Below are 27,784 nucleotides of genomic sequence, written 5' to 3'. Positions count from 1 at the left end.
GTTGATATTCCGTCATGATGGTTTTTGTAACTAAATGGTTTTTGTCATCTGGCAGTACTTGATTTTTTGTCAATTTGCACTTTAGGTGAAGAAAGTAAAGTCTAAATAAATACTCAAACAAAACATACACATAATATTTTTTAATGATGTTATAATATTGGGGCAATTTTCATCTAAGGACTGGAATTAGTACCAATATAAGCAATGGTCTCAAAAGAATTCAGAATAAATCAATGATTTCAGTCTCTCCATTTGACCTTTATTAAACACTGTATTAGTCACTCATTCACTAATGAGATAATAACCGCATAAAGATTAATAACAAACACTTTAGGTGCACTGATATAGGAGTGTTTGAGTTTAAAGAGTAAATCACAACAAATCATGAAATGAAGGGTTCTTTTTGTAGATTGCTAATTTATTTTATTTGTAAAAGCATGGCATTCATGCCAGATGTTGTATTTTTGGATTGCTTTACCATCATACCAGAAAGTTGACTTGCAAAGACTTTTCAGTAGTTAGAAGTAAATTATACAGCCGCTGTTAGAGAAAATAAGCAAAAAAAATAACCAGACGGTACACATGCTATTTCATTTCTGTTTCTGTAACGCATACACAACACAACAAACTCTAGTCAACACTCAATGCTAAGCTGATGATCCAAAAATAGGTGCGGTTATAAACACACTCGTAGGTCAGAGCAAAGTTGAATCCTTCAAGCCAACACTGAAAGCCAACAGCTGTGGACAAGCCATAAGTGCTATACATGACAAAGATCAAACCTATGTGTGATTACTTTTTCATCACTGCAACATCCTTTTAATGCAAAACACCTCTGCTGCTACTTTAATCGTTTTATCTGGATATTGTTTTCAACTTGACAGCCATGTTTGGAATTCTAAATGGTCCCATTTAGAATTCCAAATGCAGTGTTACCCCCAATTATATGCTCAAAACAAAATCTTAACTGTTTGCAATTTACAAATGTTTGGCACATGTTAAAATAGACTTTTTGTTTTATTTTTTAAAAACATGCTTCTCCCTTGGGGGTGCTGGAGCCTATCCCTGCTGTCATAGGGCGAGTGGCAGGATACACATTGGACAGTTACACATTTACACCTATGGGCAATTTAGAATCATCAGTTAACCTAACCAACTCCACATAGACAGTCCCCAGCCAGATGGTGGAGTTGAAATCTGGACCTTCTTGCTGTGAGGCAACAGTGCTAACCACTGCGCCGTCCCTAGAAACCCCAAGAAATCACTTTTAAGCTTCACAAGAGCTTTGTTAAGACAAATTCTAATGCAAATAGATCTTCTTTTTTTTTTTTAACTCTCATGATATTATCCTCAGTCACAAGGTCAACAGTCTTGAACACATGTTAGCAATGACTTGTTAATATAAACCACTGTGTTCCAGCATGTGCTGTGTACTAACATCATTCCATTTTCTAGAGGTGCTCAAAACATAAAAAATTAAAGCCCTATTCTGCAAACAGTGCACAGCACCTTGTAACCCAGAGAGCAATAAATGCTGACCAAGGAGACTTAACATCATGGCAAGTACAGCCACGACATGATGGTTGGGTGGATTATATGCTGTAAACTGTAGAATGAGCTGTTTAAGCTGTTAAGTGTAGGTTAGTACAAAATGAAGCACTATAAAGAGAATAATCAAGGATATTCAAACTGCACCTTATGAAAAGCCAAACATACTAGTACAGCACACAGCATTGCCTACCATTAAATATGGCTACAATATGTAGATGTTTCAGTCCTTACACAATCTAGCCCACAGGGATCTCTGCAGTCAATGGCAAAAAGAAAAATTCATATATGAAAATCAGATACTTTTAACTAAATAGCTAGTACTCTGTTTTAGGTAATCTAGTCTTATGGATTATAAGTACGCTTGTTTACTTGAAAAATAGCATGAATACAGTTCCTGCAATCACCATTAGTATATGCTTTGTATGTTTAAGTAAACATACCGTAATGCACTGGCAATTATTCAATTTGAAAAAAGTAATCAGATTTAGTTCTTAGTCATTAGAAGGGCTTTCAAGGTAAACTGTTGCGATTCTTTTCTCCTGTGAAATCTTCACTGGCATCTCCAGGACTGGAGGCTGCAGCTCTTGCTCTGAGGCAGCCTCGTCATGGCCACCGTGTACATCCATCTGGAAGGAAAATGACTTGTCTGATGGCCCCAGTTTAAAATGTTTCTCACTGATTTCAGATGCAGATTCTCCTTTGTCGCTGAAGTCGCCATACTCCACGCTATGAGCAACATTATCTTCTCTGGAAACTCTAATGCTGTATCCTCCTCCCGCCCCACTCTGGAAGGCTTTCTCGATCCCTATGTTAGAAGACTTGAGCGCTGCCATGATCTGATCTTCAGATAGGTCATCTCCTTCCAGCAGCCCAGATTCTTCCAGGGTTTGAGAAACATTTAGCTCTGCAACTATAGTCATGGTTCCATTGTCAGTGGACTGTTCCACTCTTTTGACACCGACGGCTACATTCTCTGGACTTTCACTACTCACTCTGGTGAGGAAAGCTAACTCCTCTTTCAGTGGTCCCGACACTGAACTTTGTAGCTTCTCAAGAGCTCCTTTCAGCTGCTCTTTGGGCTCCAAAGAGTCTTCTCTCAGGTACTCAAGCACTGCCTCTTGCACTACAGGTGAGACCCGAACCTCTTCTTCTATTATGCACTCTGGAAAACTCTCTTTGGCAAACAACCGGTCACCTGACATAAACTCATATTCATCACTTTCTTTTACAGTCACTTTTTTCTGGGGAAGGCCATCATCTTGATAATACCTCTCATCCGACAGGTCATCTACAATTCCATAATGGCCATATGAGGTTATCCCGCCACCCTCCTCAGATTCAGAAAGATTTTCATCTGGTGTGGAGACAAAATACTCATGAGACTCTTGATCATGGGAGAAATGTGGATATTCACTCTCTCTAGAGACCTCTTGGACTTGTACAGATCCAAACTTTGACTCATCTGTGTTGGATTTCATGACATTATCATCCCCCCTGCTACCTTGAATGCCATGAGGGATATTTTCTGGCTCCTCAACTTCAAAATATGCAGAAGGCTCATGAAAAGTCAACCCGGACTTCTGCTCAGCCTCAAGTTCTTCATCACTGTAAGACTCCACTGGTTCCTCGATGATTTCCACATTGACTGACTTATTTTGTAAGTCCCCTCCTCCTTGCAAGCCACTTAGCAGGTTCTTGACCATGCTTCCTGTTGCCGTGTCCTTGATGTCCTCTAGTGACACTTTCTTCACACCTTGTTTCAACAGTTCTTCCAGGGCATTGTCCTGAGAAACATCCAGCTCTTCCTCCACTTTGGACTCCAGCACGATTTGTGTTTTAGTCGTGCCATCCTCCTGCTCAGTTTTCTCCACGTGATATCTGACTTTTGAATCTCCTGCTGAACAGACCTTGGCTTCCAAACCTGCTGGTTTTATCACTTTCTCAATTATTTCTTCTACAGACACAGAGTCTAATATCTTTTTCTCAGCTGGGCCTATTGTAAACTCTGTTCTTCCTTTGTCTTTGACCTTGCCGTCGACAACGGGGCCTTTTTCTTTTTCATCTGACACATACTTCTTGCTTTCGGTCTCGGTTTCCGTAACTAGGCTCTTCATTGATGGTGACACCACTCTTACTGATTTGGTATCAGGAGTAGAAGACTTGTCAGGACTCATCTGGCCCTCTGTGTGTGGGAGCCAGATGAGTTTCACAGTTTGCTCTTCTGCTGTTCTTTTTGGTACACTCCGACTGACTTGGTTTTCACTATGGCCTGCTTGCTTATCTTTGGTTGTAGTACTGGTGGTGGTAATGGTAGTAGCAGAGGCAGAAGCAGCTGCCCGAGCTTTGTTAAATGAGATCATATCCCTTCTGGATGCCGGACTCTGATGGCGAGCTCTTCCTGTAACTGAAATAGGGATGACCCTAGACGGACTTATGGACCCAGAGGAAGGGATGGGGGCTCTTCTCAAGCTTGAAGTCGATGGCATGTACCTTACATCCATGTGCTGTTTGGTGGTTAAGGTGGAAGCTCTTGGAGTATAGCGTCGGGCAGGCATTTTGATATCTGAGTCAAAAGTAATTAGTAAAGAAGTAATTAGTAATAATTATTTGATGAATTGACATTTTGTTTTCAGTTTTGCTTAATAAATGTGTAAATGATTTATCCAAGTAGAAACCAGTCTTGCAGTGTTTTCCCATCATTATCACATCAATAAAAATAACTGAGAAACATACCTATTATTCTTTCTCTTTGATGTTGATTCACTCGCTTATGAGCATCTTGCAGACTGATTCGCTCACCCTCCAGAAGAGCCCTAAACAGAGACAAGGCAAATTACATATGAAGACAGGGGCAAAAAGGTCCTAACTCAAGTTAATTTCTCAAATATTTTCAAAACATCAAAGACAAGTACCTCATGGGATCGTGTACATCCTTCAGCTCTGCCATTTCAACCCTCTCAAACTAAACACAACTGGCTTACGAGAAGGCATGAATGCTGTACCTGACCATATAGGGTAGTAGTCTTAAAAATTCAAATAAGCCACCGTCATTTAATATCGATGCATTACTAGTATTTGAAACAGCTCACCTTTCCTTGGCCATGCTTCAACAGACATACAATAGCAAATGAAACGAGCAACTTCTCTGGAGAGTGCCTTCCGAAAGACTGGCCTAAAAATAACGCCCACAAAGCATGGCTGTCTATGCTTCCCTATGAATCCCAGAGCAAAAACGGACACGTGACACATACAAAAACAAATGCCGCTGCCACGTCTCTAATAAGGTATTCTGTCTATTCCAAAAGTTCAAAACAAACCAGTTGTGCCTGTGGAGAGCCTGCCATATAGAGGCAAGCTAAAGCTAAAATGCTAATATCTATCACCATCTTTGATATAAGTCTGTTTAAATGTAGGTCAATATGAGGCAAGAGGTTATAATATGTCAAGGGTACATTGATATAACATTCCAGTACAGTGTTTACCCACTGTTTTATAAAGAGCTTTGAGATCTTAGCATCTCCCTGTGTCATGAACATGAAGCCAACACACTGAGTGCTATAACAAGACAAGTTATTGCTTATAAAATCAGTCCTCCTTCACACAATATGCTCTAACAGCTTTACTTAAGAATCATCTATAGTATGTGTAGTATTTATGTAACCTTGTCAGACACTAATTTTCAGTTAAGCAGCTCGGGGTTTTTTAAACTGTACAGCAGTCTCCACTGTTGGTGCATGGAGCCACTGCAGGTGGGGTGTGAGTGAACAATGAAAAATATGAATCCAAGCTATATTAGCTTAATGTGACTTTTGTTTGAGATCTTAGATTTGAGCGATTAGTGCCAAAACCAGGGATGAGCAAGCAAAGTATGTCTCCTTATGTAAATTATGAAGTTAATTGAGTTAAGATTAACTTGAAGAGGTATTTGGGCTGGTTTAATCAGTAATCTGATTTCAAAACCATAGAAATATCTCAGAATAAAGAAAGCTTCTGCATTTTAGCCATTGTTTCTACAATGTTTTCTACAATTGTTTCTTAAGAAAAGAAAAAAAAATAATGATTCCAAACAAATAACCATTACTGTCTCTGTTTTCACATGCGCTCATTCCCCAAAGGAGTTCTTCATGAACAACACAAAAATCGTTCAAAATTGTTGTAGCTTACACTTTTTAAAGTAGACTGACTGTTAGCAACACCTTTGCAAAAAGCATCTGACAGCTTTTCCTTGTATTAAACGTGTCTCTAAAACATTTAAGACGCCACATGTACTTCTTCTATGGAAGACATTTCCCCTCACAGTAAGGGAAGCAGTGAAACACATACTCCTATGTGGTTCTAGCACCCAGGTATGGTTCATATCACATAATAAAGGCTTACTGAAGAGTTGCATAACGCTGACTGCTGATTGTCTCTCATAGTGTTTTTATTCGTGCCATCTGTGCTTTTCATGCTAACACAAGTAAAAATGGCTTCTGGGAAAAGACTTAAACTTGACGTGACATAAAATATCCATTTCATTTATTTAGACAAAAAATGAACAAACTAAATGGTTTCATCACCTGTAAGTAGCAACCTCCATTCCTAGATCCATCTTCACCTGGAGAAGCTGCTGATGCTCTCTCATTTTTTGTGCTATAACATCAGCCATCACATTCCTCTCATGCTCCAGCTGTTCAATAGTCATCTGATGGTAGGGGGGGAAAAGCAAAAACAGGAAACCATAATTCATCTCAAGGCAGCTTTTAGTGCTCTTAACAGATTTGAAGTTTTTAGGCGTGTCCTCTCAAGTAGTGCTTTGTGTATTGTGCATAAACCCTCTCCAGTAATGTTAACATTTGCCTTCCTTACATACAGATAAACAGAGGAATGTATTTGGTGTGACTTTACTGAAGACAGCCCTGCAGTGGGTGGAAAGAGAAGTGGTATGTAACTGACTGGCCTGCTTTAGACTGCATCTTCAGGCTAATAAGGATTTGTCAGTCTGACAGCTAATTGGTTTAAGTGGCTGGTGTAATCTAGCAGTTGGACGGTATTAGGGCGGAAGTATAGCGTTTGTCCAGCTAATGGAGCTATGCTGTCCTGGTATACTGACGTCAAATGTTGTGCACAATCCATATTTTTTAGTTATGGGTACATAAACTTGACAGGCCTTGCTCACTGTTGAATAATGACCCCTCCTTATTTATTGTGTAGCGTTTTGGTACAGACGCCAGAATGGTGCAGCGTGTGTATATATATATATAAATTTCACATTATTGGAATGTGAATGTAAATGTGAATGTAAATTTCACATTATTAGAAAGATCGAAAACATTTGTAGCAGCCACTGTGAGCTGCAGCTGCATGAGTACCTTTAAGGACAGTGGGTGTGGCAGGGCAGCAAGGGACAAGCCGCTCCCCCGTCTCCAAAATTAGAGCTTATTTTGCGGGGTTTACTGAAAGTGGTTTTTCGTTTGTTTGTTTGTTGATAAAACGAATCAAACAATGCCAAATTAAACATTTCTTCTACTGTAGCACAATTAATTCGTCCTTACCTGATACTGACTGTAGTCCACACGGAATTTTTCCTGCATGTGCATCAGTTGCTCCTCAAGTCGCATTTGAATCTGCCCTTGTTTTTCCGCTTCCGTGCGTAATTTGTCCAACTCGGACGCATACAGCATCTTTTCCCTCTGCATGTCGTTCAGCATTGCCTGGTCCGCTTTAATTGACTGCTCCATGTCTTCTACCGTCTTCTGGTACATTTCGAAGGTCTGAATCCATCCTTCGGACATACCGTGGGCATACTCCTGCACCTCTTCCACGGAGACCACCGGAGGCCCACGATAAGTTTGCCTGATGATGGGTGCCACTCGGGACTCCACCTGACTGCAAAGGCGGCTCACTTCTTCCCTGTGTGCATCCTCTAAGCGTTTATACTCGTTCTCTAGTTGCAGCAGCCGCTGCTGGAGTTCGCTGTTGGTTTTGTGAGCGTGATGAAGCTCCTGCTCGCAGTTCTTTAGTTCGCCGCTGACGTCCCGGCACACATCGGTCTGCTCGCTGCACAGACTCTGGATCATCTGCAACTCCCGCCATAGCTTCTCCCTCTCCATCTCAGCCTGGGACTTTTCAAACGACAGCTGCCCCACCATTCTCCGCAGGTCCTGCATCTCAGCCCTGTACTTAGTTTCCCATCCGGTAGTCCTCACCTGTCTCAGTTTATTTATTTCAGCAATGAGATGCGCGTTTTCTTGCTCCAGCTGCTTGGTTCTGGATAGATACTGGGTAAGTCTGCTGTTGAGCTCCTGCAGCTGGTGCTTCTCGCTCTCAAAAGTTCTCTTGAAAGGGAGCATTGTGGTAACTAATTATCTCTGTTAAGTTAGATGGAGAAAAATGTCCGGTGATTTTATTTATTATTTAGGAGACGGATTCTCCCGGCATCAATTTGCGTCTTCGTCCGTGGGCGCGACTGTGATGTAATTTGTGATCGGTGGCCTTTGACAAGTGCAGGAGGAGGAGGAGGGCGGGTCCTTTGCTGCATCATAGCAGCGTCCCGAGCGTGTCCCTCCGTCCCTGTCCGTTGTTATGTTGCGTTTAAGTGCTCTCTGAAATACTATAATGCTAAACTCACCGCAACTATAAATAAAAGAAAGGACAAGCTAAAAAGAAACGTACACGAGTTAAAAAATGATAATAATTGAGGTTTAAACACAGTATATTGGTTTTGGCTACATTTACCTTTTGGCTTTTTCTCCCACATGTAAAAGCCAGTCTACATTTAACTGCAGCTATAATATAGCTCCATATTAGAATGTATAAATATATATTATTTAGAATGTGTGTTACACTTAAAATATATTCCCACTGATGTCGTAAGCGTCTAGTTTGCAGATTTGGTAAATTTGCTTTTTCATTTTGCTTTTTCAATTTTAATTGAATCTTTTTTACCCTAATACTTTTTAATTCAGAAGATTTACTCTTTCAATGAAGTGCTTGCCTTTGTTGTTTACTTGCCATAATAGACCGATAGATTCTTCACCCTGCATGGGAAGTTATTGTGTTACAGCACCAGGGTAAATATTTAAAAATAGAACATCCTACAATAAATAAACACAAGTTAAAGTAAATGTGCCAGAGGCAGAACATAGTGATGGCTTGATTCTGTGAGAGTGCAAGAACTTTAAATATATCCAACAGCGATTTAAGGTTAAGTTGAAGGAAAGTAAAAGGTAAACTGAGATTGTGCAAGAAAGTAGTTAATATGGATAAATACAACGTACACACAGTGGCGCAGTGGGTAGCTCTGTTTCCTCACAGCAAGAAGGTCTTGTTCATGTTCTCTTCAGATTCCTCCCATAGTCCAAAGACATGCACTTAGTGGGGTTGGTGACTTTTGGTGATTCTAAATTGCCTGCAAGTGTTATTGAGAGTACAAATGCTAGTCTGTCTCGCTGTTTTAAGTTCAATATGATTTGTGGATGGCATAACTTTCCTGAGACACCTGAATGCATCACCCTCACAGGGGCATCACATTTATCAGAGATGAGCGCCCCCAAGCGGACAGTAAACGAATAGCGAAAGCTAAAGAAAATCTATCTACGTTTTAGTATCCTTGCATGAAATCCCTGAACTGCCGTTACAGGCGCTGCAATCTCGGTTCGGCTATGAATAAAAGCGAAACTGTGGTCGTTACAGGTAAACTGTAAATGTTCATGTCCTCCATAATCGCACCGGACCGACTTTTATTTTGAATTGGCAAATTCGATTTACTTTTAAGGTTTTGGACCTTTTCGACAGTTCTTGACCAACACCAGCTGGGAAGCCGCCAAGGTAATAACGATCAACGCCACCGGCTGACTGAGTCTGAAAATAACTCATTTGAAAAATGATTGCAGGGGTTGAAACTGATCGGACTGGGGGAGAATGTTGACGTCCATGTGAGGGAGTTACCAGTGAGTTACTTGAAAACCCAGAAAGTTATTGGTGAGCTCTGGCACACTCTTAACCCAAAGGTAAAAATAAAGCGAAATGTGACTTGTAGACTGATCACCTTATTAGTTTAAAACTTAATTCTGTCAATAGATTTCCAAAATGTTTATTGTGCTTCTTCCAAATATGAAAAATAAATAATAAAGAAATCCCACCACAAGGTGAATAACTCACTCTTGTGTTTGTGTGCATTTACTTCAGTTTGCTGTACATCTGGGTTTGGCCAGAGGCTCCAGTGTGGTGATTTTGGAGCAAACGGGGAAGAACACTGGCTACAGAGACCGAGATGTCTGCGGCTACTGTCCAGAGACTCGCTGCTGCGTCGAAGGGGGGGCACAGAAGCTGGAGTCAGTCATTAACATGAGGGCAGTCTCAAAGCACTTCAGACAAGCAGGGATGAATGTAGTTTATTCAAGAGATGCTGGCAGGTAGGCAAGTGTTCCAGCACGATCAAGAGTCACTCTTGAATATGAGATAATGGCTGATTTCTTCTTTTTAGGTACCTGTGCGATTTTGCATATTACTGCTCACTGTATCATGGTCAGGGGAGAGCAGCCCTCATCCATATACCCACATCTGGTACCTTGGCCTCAGCTGACAGACTGGTGCCTCTGCTGCAAGCCCTCATTCAGAAGATCCTGGAACAGCTGGAGGAGCATTCAAAAACAGGAGTTCCCCCTTTTGTGTCAATGAGGTAGATCGTGATCCATAGCAGATACCCACTGATTGGTGTGAATGGAAAATTAAATATAGCAGGCATTCGTAGTTCTCATTCATTTATTTATTCAAAATTTCAGCAAAAAAAAAAAGAGAAAGAAAATACAAGAAATTCTCAGATACATATTCAGAGAAGGTGTTTTAAAAAATACACCATCTCAGCTATAGGTGTGAAAAACTTTGAGGCCTCAGATATAGAGCTTGAAAGAAGACAGTCTAGTGATTTTTCGTTTTGATTATTTCTTTCCCCAATCTAATGAACACACAGATTTTGTGAAAGCATCATAATAAAATAATAGTAGTAGTAGACCAAGGCCCCTCAGAAGGTACAGGAATGCAAATCATTAAAAACCGAGGCGCAGGATGATGATGAACCTCAAACTTATTATTGCAGTTTAAATGCACTGATGCATTCTCCATAAACCTGACATTTGCATGAAGAACATTCTGAAGAATTGAAATGTTGACAGACGACTAAACTGTAGTGTATATTTATGCTGTTTAAGCCTAAGGTAACGCAAAAAAAAAAGTATCGCGTGAAGCTGTAAACTATCGTCTTTTTCTAACCATGATTACTCTTCACCGTGACTACCCGTAAATCTACGCAACATCCCTGTCCTATACATGTCCACGAGTTCATTGTAAATGTTGTAAGCTTTGACAGGTTCGTGATCTAATGGTAACTAGTTATTCAACAGCTATTCACCTCAGAACAGATCAGTGTCTACTCTCAGAACTGGAAAGTTGACATATACCATAATACAGCAAAAAAACAAAAACAGAAATGCATAGATATGTTAAGTAACTACCTAAGCTGTTTGCTTGTCAGTGGTGATTTTTAAACCGTTGTGATATTAAACAGCAATCAGACAGTTTTATCTATTTTTTTTATTTACCAAGAACTTTAATTGAGCACCCAAATTTCACATTAGAAGTTACCTGGTTGCCTATCTGTGATCCCATTTTCTTTTCTTATTGCTTTTGGGTATTCATATAAATGCAAATTATCTAATGTTCCCAGCCCATCAGCCCTTGCACTGAGTTAACGCTCGCCAAGTAGCCACTGCGAGTTAAAAAGTAGCACTGAGGTTTCTTTTGTTTTTGTTTTTTAATGAGACGCTTTGAGATGTAAAAGCTACTTTGCCACCTTTTCACGCTTGTTCTCTCTCTTTTTTTCCCCTCCTATTTTGTGGTGACAAAATAAGATCTACTGAGGTGACTGAACCAGCAGCATTACTGTAAGTATCAGTTACAACGGGCCAGACAAAAAAAACGGGGGTTGCAGACTTGACTTTTGATAGAGCAAAACAACTCTGAACGGACAGTGAGGGAGTGGCACCGATAACGAGAGTGGAAATGAACGCTGGGGTCAGAATGTCTTGGCATTCAGACTGGGAAGGAAGGGGAAGGGGGATGATGACATTCACATAACCACGAAGAGTTTATAAGGGTAGAAAATGACACTGTTTTACTGCTCTTGTGATTCCAACGTGGAAATCATTGATTTAGGGGTTCCTACAGAAGTTAGAAATACGTAGGAGGCTGCTTTCCCCATATTATGGAAAGTTCACAACTATCTAGTTTTTGTTGTTGTTGTTCTGAAAAAGTGAATGCCATCTGTTTGCTTGGAATAAAGTGAGAGGTGGAGTTGCACCGTATGCTCGCAGCATCACAGGCTGCAGGTCAAATTGTTTTATTGGAGGTGATGAAAAAGTTTCCCTTTTTAAATATTTCCCGTTTTATATCTATCTATATATATATATGTATGTATATACATTTTTTATTTTAGACTTTTATATAAAAGCATTTTAGAAGAGGAAAAATTAAAAGTTTTTGTCTTTTGAGGATTTGAGGTTGTGACATTTATGTTTGGAGATGGAATGTGTGGTGTTGAGCCCTGGCCTCCTGTCTTATCACGTACTGCACCTGCCTCAGTTAAAATACAGTGTAGATCGATGTCCTCACATAAATACTCATTTACATTTAACATTGAGAGCAAAACTACACCGTACTAACGGCTGCTGTTCAATTTGAGCAAACGCGCGGGCCTTTTTTTTTCTAAAAGCTTTAACCCGCTGGGCCAGAAATGGCCGGGGTAACTTAACAACACTTCCATTCCATCTCCTGTGTTAGTCCGCTTCGTGAGGTTTATCTAGATCCCTGTGGGGGTTTAAAAAAAAAACGAGAAAGAGTGAGATGTATTTGTTTTCCATACGCATACATATATTTAAAAAGAGTGAGGTAGATATACTTAAAGGGGGGAAAAAAAAGAAAAGGTTTTAAGTCCCCCAGTCATGACACCAAAGAAAATGCATACAAAAAAATCCAACTTTATACTGAATCATGGGGCATTTATACAGTGATTTAAACTGATATCACAAAAGGAAAAAAAAAAAGAAGAAGAAATAAATAACATTTCTACAGAAAAAAATAAAATAAAAGAAGGGGAAGGGGAATCACCAGGTAACATGAGCAGAAATCCTTCAAAACACTTTCAGTATTCAGCCATTCGTGACATTGAAATGCGTTCCCTTCCCTGGATTTTAACCCATCCTTTATTTGGTTTTAAGAAGCAGTCGTCGTGAAGATTAAACAATAAGTCTGAAGAAAGGAAATCAGCAGAGGGAACACTGAGCTAGAGGAGGGAGTAGAAGTGAAACGGTTAAAAGATGGTTGGCATATATTAAGGCAAACGAGACAACTTAATTTAGCCCTATCTAATCGGAAAAAAACGAGGCAGGACGTGGATGGGTTAAAATACCAGATCTGGTAAATATCTCGTATACTGGAACTTATCCTGACTTCAGAAGGGGGGGGGGGGGTCATGATGATCAGGAGCAGGAAAGGAGGAGGAAATGGTGAAGCAAGTACAGGATGATGTTGTGAGAATGTGTGGAGAAAGCAAAGCCTTAACTTTGACCTGAGATCGAGTCGCACCTAGTGGCCAATGCCAGGCGCAGTGCTAGACAATAAAGTACAAAAAAAGGGATGCAGAAAGTACACGCTCTGCTCACAGACTGAGCCAAGGTGTCCGTTCTAAATAATAATAACATTAATAATAATAATAATAATATAGACATCCAGAAATAGAGAAAGAAACATTTCATAAAAAGAAAAGGCAATTAACAAAATGTAGTGTTGCAGAAAACCTTTCGGGGGTCACGTTTTGTGATTTAAATTGGATATTTTCTGAACAGTTTAAGGGTATTAGAAATGGACTGTTGTGGAGACCATAAAATACCAAACCTGAAGGATTTCTTTATATATATATTGGATGATAGATAGATAGATATATATATATATATATATATATATATATATATATATATATATATATATATATATATATCATCCAAAAGAGGAAAAGAATAAAATAGCAGCTTTGTTCTGTACAGACATAGAGGCAAACATTTTTTAACCGTAAAAAGGTTTTAAAAAAGTGACAAAAACCAATGAGTGTATAAAAACGATCCTGCAGTCAAAAATACAACTGTAAGACCTTTATATGTGTTTGAAATGTAGATAAACTATTGACTGTTCTAAAAAGAGACCACCTGTGACTTGAAAGCTGTCTCTAGGCTACTAAAATCACCTCATTTTCTGTCTCTTGCGTTGTATTCGGTACAGCAGTGCCGGCGAACCATGTTCACCTCCCACTGTGAAATGCACAATTGAAAATCTCAGAAAAAAAAGGTTAGAAGAAGTCAAAGTGGAGCCAGAGTTGTATTCGTAAAGTATAAAGTTCAGTGATTTGCTCATTTGAAGTGCGACCTTCTGATGCTTTGATGTTTTCAGTCTTTTTTTTTTTCTTTTTTCTTTTTTTAAATAAATTAAACAAAGACAGAGGCTGTGACTCAGAGTTGGCTGTGCTTCAATCACATGCCTTCTTCCCTCAGATGTTTGAAAGATGAAAGTAATGAAGGGCATGTAGGTGGGCAAGCAAACTTTTGATTAGCCAATCAGCACCACGGCTTTTCTCTTTTTCTGAAAATCTGTCAGGTGTTTGTAATGCTCTCACATATTTAGTGCTTTATTAGTCTTGCTGACCACTCAGTCACATTTTAAATAGCCATGGATGCAGGCTGTAGCAGACATCCGTGGCCAATTTAGAAACACCAATTGACCTAACATGCACGTCTTTGGACTGTGGGAAGAAGCCAGAGTACCTGGAGAGAACCCACAGAGGCACAGGGAAAACATGTCAACTCCACACAGTGTCTGCAGCCAGCGTTTGAACACAGAACCTTCTACTTTGTGAGGCGACAGCTCTTACCACTATACCACTGTGCCGCCATGTGATTGGTGTGCACACAGAAAAAGAGAAAAATTATTACATGGGCTGAGAACAAGTCAGCCAGTCCTCAGTTTTGAGATGGAACCAGTAAAATCTGCGTTAAACATAGAAAATAAGTGATAACCAATGGTGAAGGCAGCAAACTCCTACACACAGCTGCTCCAGGAGCAGTGACAGATAAACATGAAGACTGAAAACAGCCAGGCAATCTTGGCATTATCTTTCACACAGACAACTCTGAACCACAATCGTCAGTAAGAAGGGACACCTTTTAGGAAACTGAAGAGAAAGCATGATTTGGCAATAGTCTGGCAGAAAATAGATCTTCCTCTACCATTCTGACCTACACAGGACAAAATCCCATAGAAACATCAACAGTAAAATAAAATGAAAAAAAAAAGATCTTAGAGGATCAGAAAAGTTGGAACCTTTCTAATCCTCACGCAACATGAGGCAGTCTGCTCATGTGAATACAGTCATTTTGATGGAAAGTAATTTTAGAAATGGAGCTATGCTGTATTATGTATTATGTGTATAAATACACACTTGAATATCCATCACATCACCTCTGAAATCGTGAGGAAAAAGTGCTCTTCTGTTGGTTTTGCTGGCAGATATGCTTTAAAAAAAAAAGAAGATTTTCTTGAAGTTCATGTGTAAATCTGTAAGTCAGGATACATGCCTGTATCGTTTTCCTTCTTTAAGGACTCTTACATAACAAAGACTCAGATACAGGCTGCGCAGGATGGAGTTTCCCAGTGTTGAGCTTGAGCCACCAATTGCTCTGTGCTATCTTGTTTTCCATTTCTTCCGAGTTTATGTTTGACCTTAAGAGTGGAGAGACCATCTACTGGCAAACAGTAGAAGAAAGCAATTTCTTACCTCATCCATCCCTCCTTAAGAGACAGATGAGAGGTCTGTGATACCCTGTGTAAAAGGGGAAGGAGGAGAGGGCTGGTCTGATATCAGCAGGCTGATGACTGGGGCAGTGGTAGCGCCCGTTCGTTCTTTCTGACCCCGTTCATGTGTGCATAGGGTTGTAGCTCATCAAAACTGGGCCGCAGCACCACGACAGGCCCGTTGGCCGAAGCATGTCCTGAGTGCTTGTCCAAGGCTAGTCCTGGAGACGCCAAGGCTGAAGCAAGTGGGCCGGGAGGAGAGTTAGAAACAGGTCCCAGTAATGGCGTACTCGGGCCTTGCATGGGGGATAACTGATGCGTAGAAGGAGGAGACATGCCTCCTGCACACCCAGACGAGGAAATGACAGCAGTCGACGGCTGCCTCACGGATGAAGGGTCCAGTGGAATGTTCTCCATGTTTTCTACCTCCATGTCCAGCTCCTCTGTGTCCGGCGGCTTGTTCTCCTCGCTGTAGAAGAAGCTCACTTCCCTGAAGGGAGGATCCAGTTCGTCTTTGATGCTGCTGATGATCTCCAAGAAGGACGGACGCATCTTAGGGTTATACTGCCAGCACATTCGCATCAGTTCAAACCTGAAAGATAAATGACAAAATCATCATTTTTGTCATTTCTGTGTAAACATTTCTCACACACCAGCTTGAACTGACAAACAGAAACTTCTTAAACTGCAACATATCAGCAAACTTTACAACCGGTAAGGACAGGAGGGATGAAAACAGCATGTGGCCCTGTAAGTCTTGTTTCTGTCCAGCAGGTGGCAGGAGAAACTGAAGGCCCCTTTAGGGCTTTTTGGCACTACATCTCAGTTCATAACACTGATCATGAAGAAAGAACAGAGACTGTAATATCAGCGTTGGTAAAGTGTGCTACACTAGATTTTATGCTTCAGTTTTTTCTTTAAAAAAAAAGAGGGGAAAAAAGGATGTAGTTATTGTAAATACCCGTCCTTACCACTTGTAGCTGCTCATTAATTCGAAGCAGGTTTGTTGGCAGGTAATCTTGGTGAGCATGCCTTCTCTTTAAGTACTGTCCCGTAAAATTATATAATTAAAACCCTGTAAGACTGTGGCCAAAAGACTAAATATATGTGCGCGCGTTCCAAAGTTGCTGCAAGCTACAAGGCTTTCAGTGGCAATAATATAGTAAGTAAATCCACAAACTATTTTTATGCCAGTTCAATTGTTTTGAAATTTTGCCGTTTTTTTTTTTTTCCTTCTATTTTGGGGGTTCCGTTTGTTTTTTCTTTTTAACAACAAATACAGTAAGATCAGAAATGTAGCATGCACTCAGCAGAACAGTAAATCATACTTAAGGTTACTGTGCCAGGCCAGCAACCGAGCTTTGGGAATGTCAAAACAACATCATAAACGGGAGAATTATTACAGTTTTGTGTGGTGCTGGACCGCACACCACAGCTCCAATTATACACAAACAAGCTCAGAATACTCTCTAAGGCCCGCTGACATAAACACCTTGGCCATCGCTGCTCCGTTCTTGCTGTTCCCTCTGTCTTGTTTTTCCTAGTGGTCTCTTTGCCATCTAGAATAACCTCTGCAGCTGGGTGCCAGCTCCTCTCCGCGCCAGAGGAATTATGGGTAAAGCTTTCTTAAGCACGTGCCTCGCTTCATGCTCTGAAGCAGCAGGGGGCGGCTCAGACTTGTTTTGCACATGTGCAGGAAGTGTCTCAAAGTTGACGTTCAGATGTCCGAGCTCGGGCAAGCAAGGACCTCCCGTGAAAAAGGCGCACGGCGCTTGGAAGTAAGGCCGATGCACCAGAGTAACCCGTCTGCTGCAAACTTCCGACACCGTCTCGCACGAGGCTTCTTGATGCAAATTTAGAAAACAAACACTGTAAATCCTGACTTCTTGTCAGCATCCTGCCAATCGTGACCCACAGGCCACATGCTTTGGCTAAACTGACTAACATTGGACCTGTGAGCAACACAAAACAGATTACATGAGCTTTACTTGCACTGCATTAAAACTCCACTTGTTCTTTAGCTGTGTTTTTCCCCCCCCCCCCCCCCCCCCCCCCCCTTTTTTTTTTCCCCCCCCCCCGAATCACTTCACATTCAAATTTGAGTGCACCAAATGTGCTGTATAAATACAGCTGAGCAGCAGCTATTAAGTTACTGAGATGGCGGCTCGGATGGTTTGCCTAGGGTCTGCTTTTTTGTTTCTGTTTTTCTTTATTTGCTCTGGCTGATTCGATATCTTTGCTTGGCTGTATGTCTGTATCTGTATTATCCTGCGAATTTGCCATCTGCACGGTATTAAAATATAGTGAGAGCTCATGTGTGTTAACGTACTTGGCCAATAAACCGATTCTGACTTCACTGTCCGATATACTGTATACGGACGGTTACAAGCAAATATGAGATAGTCGGTGTCAGAATTATAAGAAAATCTTCACTGGCCTGGATAAAGCAAAATATTCACAGAAGAGATGGGCCAACAAAGCTTGATAAAAATCAGAAACAGATGCAATTTCAGGCCAAGTGTGAGTGCAAAAAAGTCTCCAAACATCTATGCTAAATGCTTAATAAACCTGAACAGGAATCCCTGCCAGATCTGAAAAACTTCACACGTGCAACCTCCCCGGCGTGGCAAAACCTTGACGGATAATAGCGTGTAAGTGATATTCCACAGAAAAATAATGATGTTTAATTTAGTCACATTTATTTTCCAATTCTGAAGGAGGAAAAGAACTTTTATCTCTGGGAAACTCTAGACAGAAACATGAGAATAACAATCAGTGACCAAAGCTACCTGAGAAACAAAGGAAACAGTACAAGTAGGAGACATTTAAGGCTCTCGAAATATGACTCATCCCTGTTTGTGTTAACCTGCCCACTTCCACTTCTTCTGTATCTTTCTATTCAGTCTTTGTATGAACTCTCTGGCTTCACTGCACTTGGGCAATCTTCTGGAAATCTCCATTAAGTCACTACAGCAGAGGCGACCATCGACAGTGGCCTGACTTCCATGTGTGCTGCTAAGCCCCGACTCCACCACCTCTGTAACACAATCCACACACTCCTGTAATCAGGACAAAACAGCCACGCTGCCATAGAAACGCGAGGTTTGTGTCTGCACAACACTTGATCCTCTTTTTCTTTTTTCTTTTTTTTTGCTACTCACACTCTTTCTAAGGTGAGGTCAGCCGTGGAGAGTGGGAGGGGAGAGAGCAGAATGCCTTCTTATTGAGGTCAGAGACGGAGAATCGAAATGCATGTATGCAGCGCTGCATGCCGACGAGCAGGCTGTGCTCGGGCTTTTCTTTCCCCTCTAACTTCCAAAGTGTTTGATTGATTGACTGATTAATTTAAAGTTAAATAATGATAACTTTCTCATCCACCACGCTGACAGACAGGCACTACCTCCCTCCGTAGTAGGAATGAGGGGCATCTTTCACACACTGATTGTGGCATCCCTTCTATGGGCCGGCGCTGAAGGCTGAGCAGGGTTCTCACTGCCAGCTGACCACTGAAGCTATGTCGTCAACGGACCACATTTATCCTGTGACGTTAATGTCGGCCCTCGTCCTGGCTCTACCTTAACTTATACACACGATATCCTTCACACTCAGAGCCACAACTTAAAATAAAACAGGGCAAAATATTAATAGGACAGAAGACATGGGTGGCTGCGGCTGTAGAGGATAAAATATCCTTCATAAATCCAAGCTGATGTTACTTAGTTTTATTGTTCTTAAGGGCAGGGTCACAGATTTGAAAAAAGAAAGACTTACAGCATGTCAGGGCAGTTGTCAGGTTTGTCCAAGAGTCCTCCCTCCATGACAAAGCGCAGCACTTGTTCATTGGACATCCCCTGGTAAGGCTGTTCAGCTAAGGTGGCGATTTCCCACAGCACGACACCAAATGACCTGCAGCGAGAAAAATTAGGCAACATATTCAAGTAATATATTGTGGTATTTTATGTGATGCTCTTTCGGCTTCCACAGTAAACGTTTATTTTAACCATCGATCAAGCACACATATTCTTCTATTGCTTAGGAATAAACTTTACTTTGAAGAGCCTATCCTACATCATCGCTCTAAATTTGAAAGAAATGACATCCATTATGTTAGTGACTAAATTGTTATCAGGGTGACCTGAAAATGCCTCACCAGTAATACTTGGTAACCATCTAATAAAAGCAAATAAAACTCCCTCCACTCAAAATTGAGCTGCACTGTTTGCATACAAACAATAAGTACAAATCATATTTTTTATATATATTCCTTTTTTAATAAGAGCCACATATGGTGCTTGTTTGAGAGCTGTTGTGCTTGAGATGTGCATAAATGTCCAACCTAAACAGAGAGGAATATTCTAGTAATGGTTTTAGAGGGAGTAAATGTCAAACAGCCTGACTGACTGATACAGAAAAGGTAATAAATGCCTTTTAATATACAGAAGAGGGAAAAAAACTGATGTCAGCATGATAACACGCTCACGGTGACAGGCTGATGCTAGGCAGGTATCTGATTTGGCGTGCTCTGTGCCTTAGTTTATTGTGTTAAGTTGGTGAGATTTACTGGAATGTAGTCATTAAAAAATGTATTAGAAGATTGAAAATTCTGATCTCGTGATGAAGGAAGATGAAAAGGCAGAGAAAGTGGCTGTAAAGCAGTAAGTGGGATTCATCTCCTGGGTGCAGTGAATGTCTGAACCAAATTTAATCTAAGGCTAACCGATAGTTTCTGACTTTTTGTTCTGTCCGTGTTGGACTGAAATACTCTCACTGCCATCCATCGATCGCAGTACTAACAGCGCACAAGCTGAGCTGACACTGCTGACTTTATTTCAGGCTTCATTTTTTTTCTTTTCTTTTTGGAGTGTGTCATGTATCCTTAGGTCATATCTGTCCACAAGTTCCCCAAAAAGATGAATGCTATTTTAAATATTGCAACTTTAAGTTCCCCAGATAATCTGCACTAGAATCCAAAATGAGCGCAGGATGTCGGAGAGCTGGTACTGAGCATTTACCCTGCTTCTTATTTTAACTTCATGACGTGTGGCACGGTATGTTGTAACACAGCTTACATGATTACAATACTGCAGGAAAAACCTCAGCATGAACTATTTCTTCAGTTTAACTTCAAGACTGCCTCGCGATGACCACAATATTTGTTTACTGTACTACTTTGGCTAGCCAAATTTTCAAATGGTATGCTTAACTTAAAAACAAAATAAATAAAATAGGCCTATTACAATACTGCACACCAGGATCTCAAACAGTCACCTACTCATGATGACATCAGGGTTATCTTACACTAAACTTCTTTACAACATCAAAGGGGAGGATATAGTACACAAATTGTGGAGGTGTGTTTGTGCTGGCACGGCAACCTCTCATTTAAAGACATCTGGAGCAGTTTAAGCCCACTCTTAGGGACTAACCCGTGACATTTGGGGAAACAAACATGCAGGGGGTTCTAGTAAACAGTAGTAAAACACAGGAAAAAAGTAGCAGTGCTGTAGGCTGGGAATCTACGAAACAGTGGAATAATAGAGTTGTCAGTAAATGGAAAAAAAAGAAGAAGAGGAATACTCCTGGCCTGTACTTTTTTGCCAGGAATTTCCAAAGAGGCAGCCAGAAAACCAAAGGTTTGGATGCTTTTGGAAACAGTAGTCATGATTTAAAAAAAAAAAAAACTAAAGTAGAAAATTATCATAAGAATATATTATCTAGTTTTTTGCCACAGCATGAACTGTTTTAGAGTATACACAAGGACAAAGGCAAAAAAAATATTGAGGTGGTTATGGAAAACTTAGCATCTTTCTGGATTTAAGGAGGTTCATACATGTCTAATGTAGGGCTGCCACAATTAGTCGACTAGTCACGATTACATCGACTATCAAAATCGTCGACGACTGATTTAATAGTCGACGCGTCGTTTGAAGCTTTGTAAGATCCCAAAAGACGCAGGAATAAGTAGGATTTAAGAGTGTAATAACGGACTGAAACAGAAGATGGCAGCACTGCATGTACAAGGATGCCAGCTGCCGTTAAACCCCGAAGAAGAAGAAGAAGAAGCTGTGTCCCAGAATTCATAGCGCAGCCCAGCTCAGTTTCCAACAATGGCAGCAGCTAGTTAGTTTTAATATTACTCTTATTATTCTTTCTGGGTCACAAAATAAGCGTGTAGCATATTTTCAGGTGAGAATGTAGCTGTGTAAACCTCAAATATCGGCTCAGTTTATCAAGACACAACATGTTTTCAAAAGCGCTCCGACGTTTTCGGAGACGTCTGTTACCCACTAGCTCGATAGCTAGCCGGGGTTACAGGCTCACTAGAGCCGGTGAGAACACCGGAAATCGTTTTCAAACCCACTCAGGTGAAACATATATAAGTGACTTAGATAACTTAAAAATGTTATTGTTTGGCTTTTTTTTTAGTATTTTATTTGTTCCTGAGTAAATCGGTTTGGCTGAGCTTAAAGTTATAGTTTTTACACAGCTGAATAAACATCAAGCAGACAACTGATTATCAGAAATGTGAGATGCTCGAGAAAATACTCCGGTGTCCTGTTATATTTTAGATAGCAAGGAGTTTATTAAACTTCACCGAAACAATCTGCAAATTTCATTAAAATTTAATAAACTATCATCTTGTCTTTATTTTTAGTTAGCACATACCTTAAACACTTAAAACTGTAAGCTAATGATAGTTATATAAGAGCAGATGCTGCTGGTGCAATAAGCTGTACATCCAATGGATGCATGATCTGATTAGTCGACTAATTGCAAAAATAATCGGTGACTATTTGACTATCAAAATAATCGTTTGTGGCAGCCCTAGTCTAATGCAGGCTTGTGTATATGTAAGAGTGATTTGCTGCCATACCAGACATCAGACATTGTAGTAAACACGCCATCTTTCAGTGACTCTGGAGACATCCAGCGGACAGGCAGCAGGCCCTTTCCTCCTTTTCGGTAGTAGTCCGTCTCATAAATATCTCTGGTCATGCCAAAATCTGGAGAAAAAAAAATGAAAGCAGAAGTTGAGGAAGCCACTAAGTATCACTCATTATGTGTGGGAGAGGAAGCTCCAGAGAGCTCATCTATCCCTCTCACCTCTTCCCTCCCCTCTGTCCATCTACATTAACGTGCTTGGGTCCGACACTGAAATCCAAACAGTTTTTTGTCAAGGCCGGCAGAGCGGGGGAGGCTGAAGGCAATATATTAACTTGACTTACCTCCAATCTTCACAGTGAAGTCCTCTGCTACCATGCAGTTCCTCGCTGCCAGATCTCTGTGGACAAATTTGTTGGCGTTTAGGTACGCCATACCGTCTGCGATTTCTCCAGCCATCTGGATCATCTTTTTGAGTGGGGGTAAGACCTGGCTGGTGGCGTTCTGCGGTAGAGCAAGAGGCGGTGAGAAGAGAAACTCCATGAAAAGCACTATTCAGTCAGTCGACATATCACGCCTTTCTGCTTTAATCAGCTGAGCGAAACAAAGCGTAGCGTGGATGATGTATAAGGGTGGCAGAAGAAATTGTAAAAATTAAGAAAGAGAGCAGAGGTGTGTGTGTGTGCACACGTGGACAGGTTGCTTACTTCTTTGCGCAGGGAGCGCAGGTGGCTCTTGAGATCTCCGCGAGTCATCAGCTCCATAATCACTAAGGTTGGCTGTCCCTGAGAGACCACGCCAAGCAGCCGCACCTACATTAATCACAGCAGTGCAGAGGGGTCAGCTCTGATAAAACAAAACTGTGTCCAAAATACATGCTACATATAACTTCAAAATAGGTTTTGTTCACATAGGAAAATATGAAATATGCTCAAAACTTTAAGCTCTGAAAAAAGTTTTTTTTTTATAAAAAAAAAAAAACAGCACAGAGTTCATTCAAATAGGCAAGTCAAGTTCAGCTGTGATCCAGCAGATTGATGATACCCTTCTACACTTCTACAAATCTCTTATGGCACCTTTAACCTGCCTGCCTGCCTTTGGTGGATCATATTGCTGTTCACCCTAACTCGTGCCAAGAATACCCCAGAACAGAGCCATGCCACCAAATCCAAATTACTGCACATGTGAGTATTCACCTATTACAGTGGTCCTGACTCAAATCACTTTGTATTTTCCACTGATCAACACCATTCTCCCACAAAGCAAACCACAAAGGAAAAGTCTCTCTAGACTTTCTCACTGTTGGGTTTTGTGTGATTTCTTGTTAGAATAAAATGTTTGGCTTCCACTAAATCTAGATAACATTAAAGACCACCACATAGTGCATTCAGTAGCAATAAATTACTAGGCAGTAAGGTAGGTTGTCTGACTCAGAAGCACACTAGGTTACAGTTCAGCTCCATCCTGCATTTGCAATTTAAATGTGTTTTTTTTTTTGTTGTTGTTGCTTGGAGCATTGTTAAAGATCTTTATCCTTAAAAAAAACAAAACAGTGACTAATAAAAAGGCTTTAACAACACATCCACGTTATGCAGTTTCTGATGTTGTGATCACACTGAAGTGAGAATATACAGTATATCCTGGAGTCTGAACTGCAAGTCATGCTGCAGCTGTCGGAATAAAGACAACCACAGCGTACTTGAGTCTACGTCTGCGAGGATCAATTTCATCTCGTGACTGGATTCATTATGACAATACACTGGTTTATTATTAATAACCACATGAGCCAGATGGTAAGGATTTGATGACGCGTCCAACTTACCACATGGTGACAGTTGAACTCCTTCATGACAGAGGCCTCGTTCAAAAACTCAATTCGCTCCCTCATGCTGGCCGTCTCATTGACCGTCTTGATGGCCACTCTCGTTTCAGGTTCGTCCTTCACTACTCCCTTTGCGATGCCTTCGTACACCATGCCGAAGGATCCCTGGCCCAGTTCCCTGTGCATAGTGATCTTCTCCCTTGCTACCTCCCACTCATCTGGGACATACACTGGTGTGGCACAAGAGACAGCGGGTCACCATCAGAGTTTAAACACCCCACCCAAAAAACCCAATGAAAAATAGACCAAATATCCAACAGTCTTACTCTCAGTAGCACTGAGGTACTCTGGATTGACTGATGCATACAGGACGCCGTTCCCCAGTCTGTCACTGTTCCTGTTAACACAAACTCAGTTAGCCTGCAGGCAAGTCTGATTGCAGATGCTGTGTGCAATTTTCAAGAGGAAGTCTACTCTTTACCACAGGGGAACGTTAATGAAAACAACACCTATTAGCGCTGATTAACATTACACTGATCATTAAGCTTCGTGAGCATAGCCAGGCAGAACAGCTTAATCAAAGAACTTTTGTCAGGCAGTTTTAAAAGCGCGTCTGCAAAAAGATACTTGCCTCTTTTTGTTCACATAGAAGAGGATGGTGATGAGGCCGGCGACAAAAATTGTCACAATGATGGGAATTATGATGACCACATACAACGTAACACCGTCATCACCTGTCAGAGAAGATAAAAACCGATGGTGTCAAGTCCTATTTATTTTTCATTCCTCTGCATTCCATGTAATTAGGGAGAAGTTCATTACGTTTAGGTGGAGACACATAGAAGAAAACACTTTCTGTCCAGGAGCCGTTTCCTGCCGGGGAAGTGGCACGCACTCGGGCGGAGTAGTTCCCCGAGCCAAGGTTGGTTAGTCGAGCTCCTTTGTACCGGCGGTAATCCTGTCGCGACACACACTTGTGCTTCTCAGGCTGGAAGAGAACAAGCACACGCTGGTTACTGCTTGGAAGAAAACATACCATCGGGTTAATGTTCTCATCTAATCAAAAATATGATTTCTTGTTTCTTATTTCAGGTGAATAAGGTTTGATGGCCTCCAATCAGCTTTCTATTGTGTAGAGTTTGTCATTTGTTTTTGGTTTTACTCAGTGTTTAAGCCCTGCGTGCATGAGCATGATTGGAGTCTGGTGTACGTTTTAAACATGTGAATCCTTCACTGAGCAAACACTGAGAGCCTTTTCAGTTGTTTACAATATTTGGATAGTCATGGATTCCAGGCTTTTCAATGTTGAAAAAGGAAATGACCTATGATAATAAGCTATAATTACCCCAGTCCAGCTCACCTCATTACCCAGGCGGAACTTGATCTCATACATCAAGATGAGTCCATTGGGCATAACGGGCTCTGGCCAGTGCAGCACCACACACCCCTCGATTTTGTCACACCTCTCAAAAATCACCTTGCCCGGGATGTCATCCGCTTTGACTGGGGGAACAGGCACAACCACGTTAATATAAACAAGGATATTTAATTTCAGAAAAGGTGCCAGCACATTTCATTTTCCATTTTCCACACCACTATGTTACCAAAAACAGCAGGGATGCTGTGTAAATGAAAACAAAATCAACACAATCACTTGGAGTCATTTTAAATCCTCAATCTATTTGAAAACTGAGAGATTTTATATTTTTATATTATATTTATATTTTAACCCTCGCCACCTTTATTTCCGAAAGGCTCAGCTTTGTTTTATACCCACTCATGGTACCGACCTCCTTCCAATTAACCCAACTAAGTGTGAGATGTTTGACCAAGTGTTTTTCAGCATTATACACCTTTTCCACTGTTTTTTGCCCGATATCCAAAAAACACTGGAAAAAGTAATATTTGTGACTTTTTCAGGTAAATAAAAGAAATGCACTCTCTTTATATTTGTCAGCATTACTGAAAACAGGTAGTTGAATGCAGGCTTTTTACTATGTTTCTAACCTGCAGGTTTGGTCCTGGAGAAGACGAAAGCTCCAGCGCTGCACTTCCCCACCACCTCGTTGCACGCATGGATATCAATGCGGTAGACGGTGAAGGGCCGCAGATTGGGGATCTCTAAATACTCTGTTGTGCTCTTGTCTTCAGTGAAGGGGAACTCTACGTTAGGAGGAATGCCATCTGTACTGTTATCCCCTGCGCCGAGAGTGGTATTCCCTCTGCCGCCCTCATAAAACAGTGTGTTGTTTGCTGTACCAGAAAGGTCTCTGCGCCGACGCTCTTGAGGTCTGAAATACAAAGACACAATTGAATATAAAACCTGTAGCACAGATCATTAAAATTCAATGAGCAGTGCTGGGGAAACAAAAGACAAAAAGGTGCATTGTATGTCCTGGAACCCTTATTGTAGCATGTCAGTGATGGTTTATACCTCCTGAAAAAATGTTTGCGCAAAGCTAAACATCTTTCATGGAAAGCACGGAGTGATTGCTACTCCCAGTTGTGCTGTGCTTATTAGGTCATTAGATCACTGAGAGGCTGACTGACAGAGAAATGCAAAAAACAGACAGTAACGCTAATGTCCAACATGCCCCTGATAAAAAACAAACAAACAAAAAAACCCAAAAGGTTAAACTCTGAAAAGTAATGTTTAGCCTTCAGTTCACTCAAAGTTCATATGATACTGGGTGGAGCTGCCAAGACCTGGACATCATCATAATTGAAAGCAAAGAGGCGATGACAGCTGTGACCTTAGCAGTAGGAGATACCACAGGACATCTTGTCCACCTGTGAAAGATGCAGGGTGGTCAATAAGACAGACAAAGAAAAAAAGCACTTGCTGTGACTGAGAAGATAAAAGCGTTACTGATGCCCTTTATAAAGCTCGTACACAGACATGTTTGGGGGTTGTCTAAAACCGAATGTGACAATGAACAAGTGACTGGGTTTAGACAGCTTAGCTCAGAGAAAAATAGCAACTTCAACTAAATGACTCAAACTGTACACTGAGAATTAGAACTGCAGCTACTTTTTTTAATAATTTGTTGTTTTTGTAATAATTAATAGATTCATTATTTGGTCTACAACACCATTAAACAGTGTTTTTAACAATCTGACTAATAATTCAAATCCATAAAATCTACTTTTTGTAATTTTTTCATGAGATGAACAGAAACCACAAATCCACAGAAAAAAGAATTTGTTCCTATAGTCATGTGCAAAAATCTTGAGCCACCGCTTCTCTCTTTATAACGTTGGCATTTACATCAACACTGGCAAGTGGTGCAATACAGAAACAACTGTGTTTGTTGTTATAGATGTATAAATATATATATTCTTTATTTTATTTTTTATTCTTCTTTTGCACTGAGAGAATTGCACCTCAATTTCATTGCTGTAATGACAATAAAGATTCAGTTCTGATTTCTTTATATTTTGCTTCCAAGAAGCCAGACTTGCTTTTTATTTTTAGAAGTTACATTGAGTCGAAGTTCTTCATTCTTTCTAAAGGTCCTTCAAATTTTTTCTTTGGTATTTCTCTGATTTTCTGAGCATTTTCAGAGAAACTTTTTGTTTTGTTTAGTTGTTAAGCAACTTAACACGAATCTCTGAATCATTAAATTGTTATAAAAGAACCCAGCTCGAGGG

General features: G+C 40.7%; 3 protein-coding genes across 4 annotated transcripts in view; 1 reads left to right on the top strand and 2 right to left on the bottom strand.

The window, feature by feature from the left end:
- Positions 1 to 397: 397 nt before the first annotated feature.
- synm (synemin, intermediate filament protein) lies at positions 398 to 8,023 on the bottom strand. The gene is made up of 4 exons (XM_086298574.1): positions 7,086 to 8,023; positions 6,111 to 6,235; positions 4,285 to 4,364; positions 398 to 4,114 (listed from the first exon to the last, which is right to left on the bottom strand). Exons 1-4 carry the CDS (start codon positions 7,881 to 7,883, stop codon positions 2,043 to 2,045), a joined length of 3,075 nt encoding a protein of 1,024 aa, XP_086154700.1. The 5' UTR covers positions 7,884 to 8,023; the 3' UTR covers positions 398 to 2,042.
- Positions 6,952 to 27,784, top strand: pgpep1l (pyroglutamyl-peptidase I like). 2 transcript variants are annotated; one of them, XR_015130203.1, is made up of 8 exons: positions 6,952 to 9,225; positions 9,308 to 9,360; positions 9,426 to 9,542; positions 9,721 to 9,947; positions 10,019 to 10,213; positions 11,442 to 11,474; positions 18,333 to 18,531; positions 26,147 to 27,784. XR_015130203.1 is itself a non-coding variant. In XM_086298575.1 (7 exons), exons 1-7 carry the CDS (start codon positions 9,147 to 9,149, stop codon positions 18,427 to 18,429), a joined length of 801 nt encoding a protein of 266 aa, XP_086154701.1. In that variant the 5' UTR covers positions 6,952 to 9,146; the 3' UTR covers positions 18,430 to 26,127. The 2 variants fall into 2 exon arrangements, 1 of the variants encoding a protein (XP_086154701.1); XM_086298575.1 differs by lacking the exon at positions 26,147 to 27,784 and having other exon boundaries at positions 18,333 to 26,127.
- The window catches only part of igf1ra (insulin-like growth factor 1a receptor), a 74,787-nt gene continuing 60,594 nt past the window's right edge, over positions 13,592 to 27,784 (bottom strand). The window contains exons 11-21 of the mRNA XM_086298573.1: positions 26,141 to 26,424; positions 25,494 to 25,636; positions 24,956 to 25,121; positions 24,765 to 24,867; positions 24,460 to 24,530; positions 24,134 to 24,363; positions 23,019 to 23,123; positions 22,656 to 22,815; positions 22,304 to 22,433; positions 19,201 to 19,335; positions 13,592 to 16,021 (exon numbers count right to left, since the gene is read on the bottom strand). Coding sequence (XP_086154699.1) covers positions 15,496 to 16,021; positions 19,201 to 19,335; positions 22,304 to 22,433; positions 22,656 to 22,815; positions 23,019 to 23,123; positions 24,134 to 24,363; positions 24,460 to 24,530; positions 24,765 to 24,867; positions 24,956 to 25,121; positions 25,494 to 25,636; positions 26,141 to 26,424 — 2,053 coding nt within the window. The 3' untranslated portion in view covers positions 13,592 to 15,495. The remainder of the gene's footprint in view (positions 16,022 to 19,200; positions 19,336 to 22,303; positions 22,434 to 22,655; positions 22,816 to 23,018; positions 23,124 to 24,133; positions 24,364 to 24,459; positions 24,531 to 24,764; positions 24,868 to 24,955; positions 25,122 to 25,493; positions 25,637 to 26,140; positions 26,425 to 27,784) is intronic.

This window comes from Aulonocara sp. 'chitande type north' Nkhata Bay, linkage group LG7 (genome assembly GCF_057382095.1).
Source record: "Aulonocara sp. 'chitande type north' Nkhata Bay isolate Kocher_YH1m ecotype deep benthic linkage group LG7, A_spYH_male_GT1.1, whole genome shotgun sequence".
In the NCBI taxonomy this organism is placed as follows: domain Eukaryota; kingdom Metazoa; phylum Chordata; class Actinopteri; order Cichliformes; family Cichlidae; genus Aulonocara; species Aulonocara sp. 'chitande type north' Nkhata Bay.
This window is presented reverse-complemented; position numbering and strand designations above follow the sequence as displayed.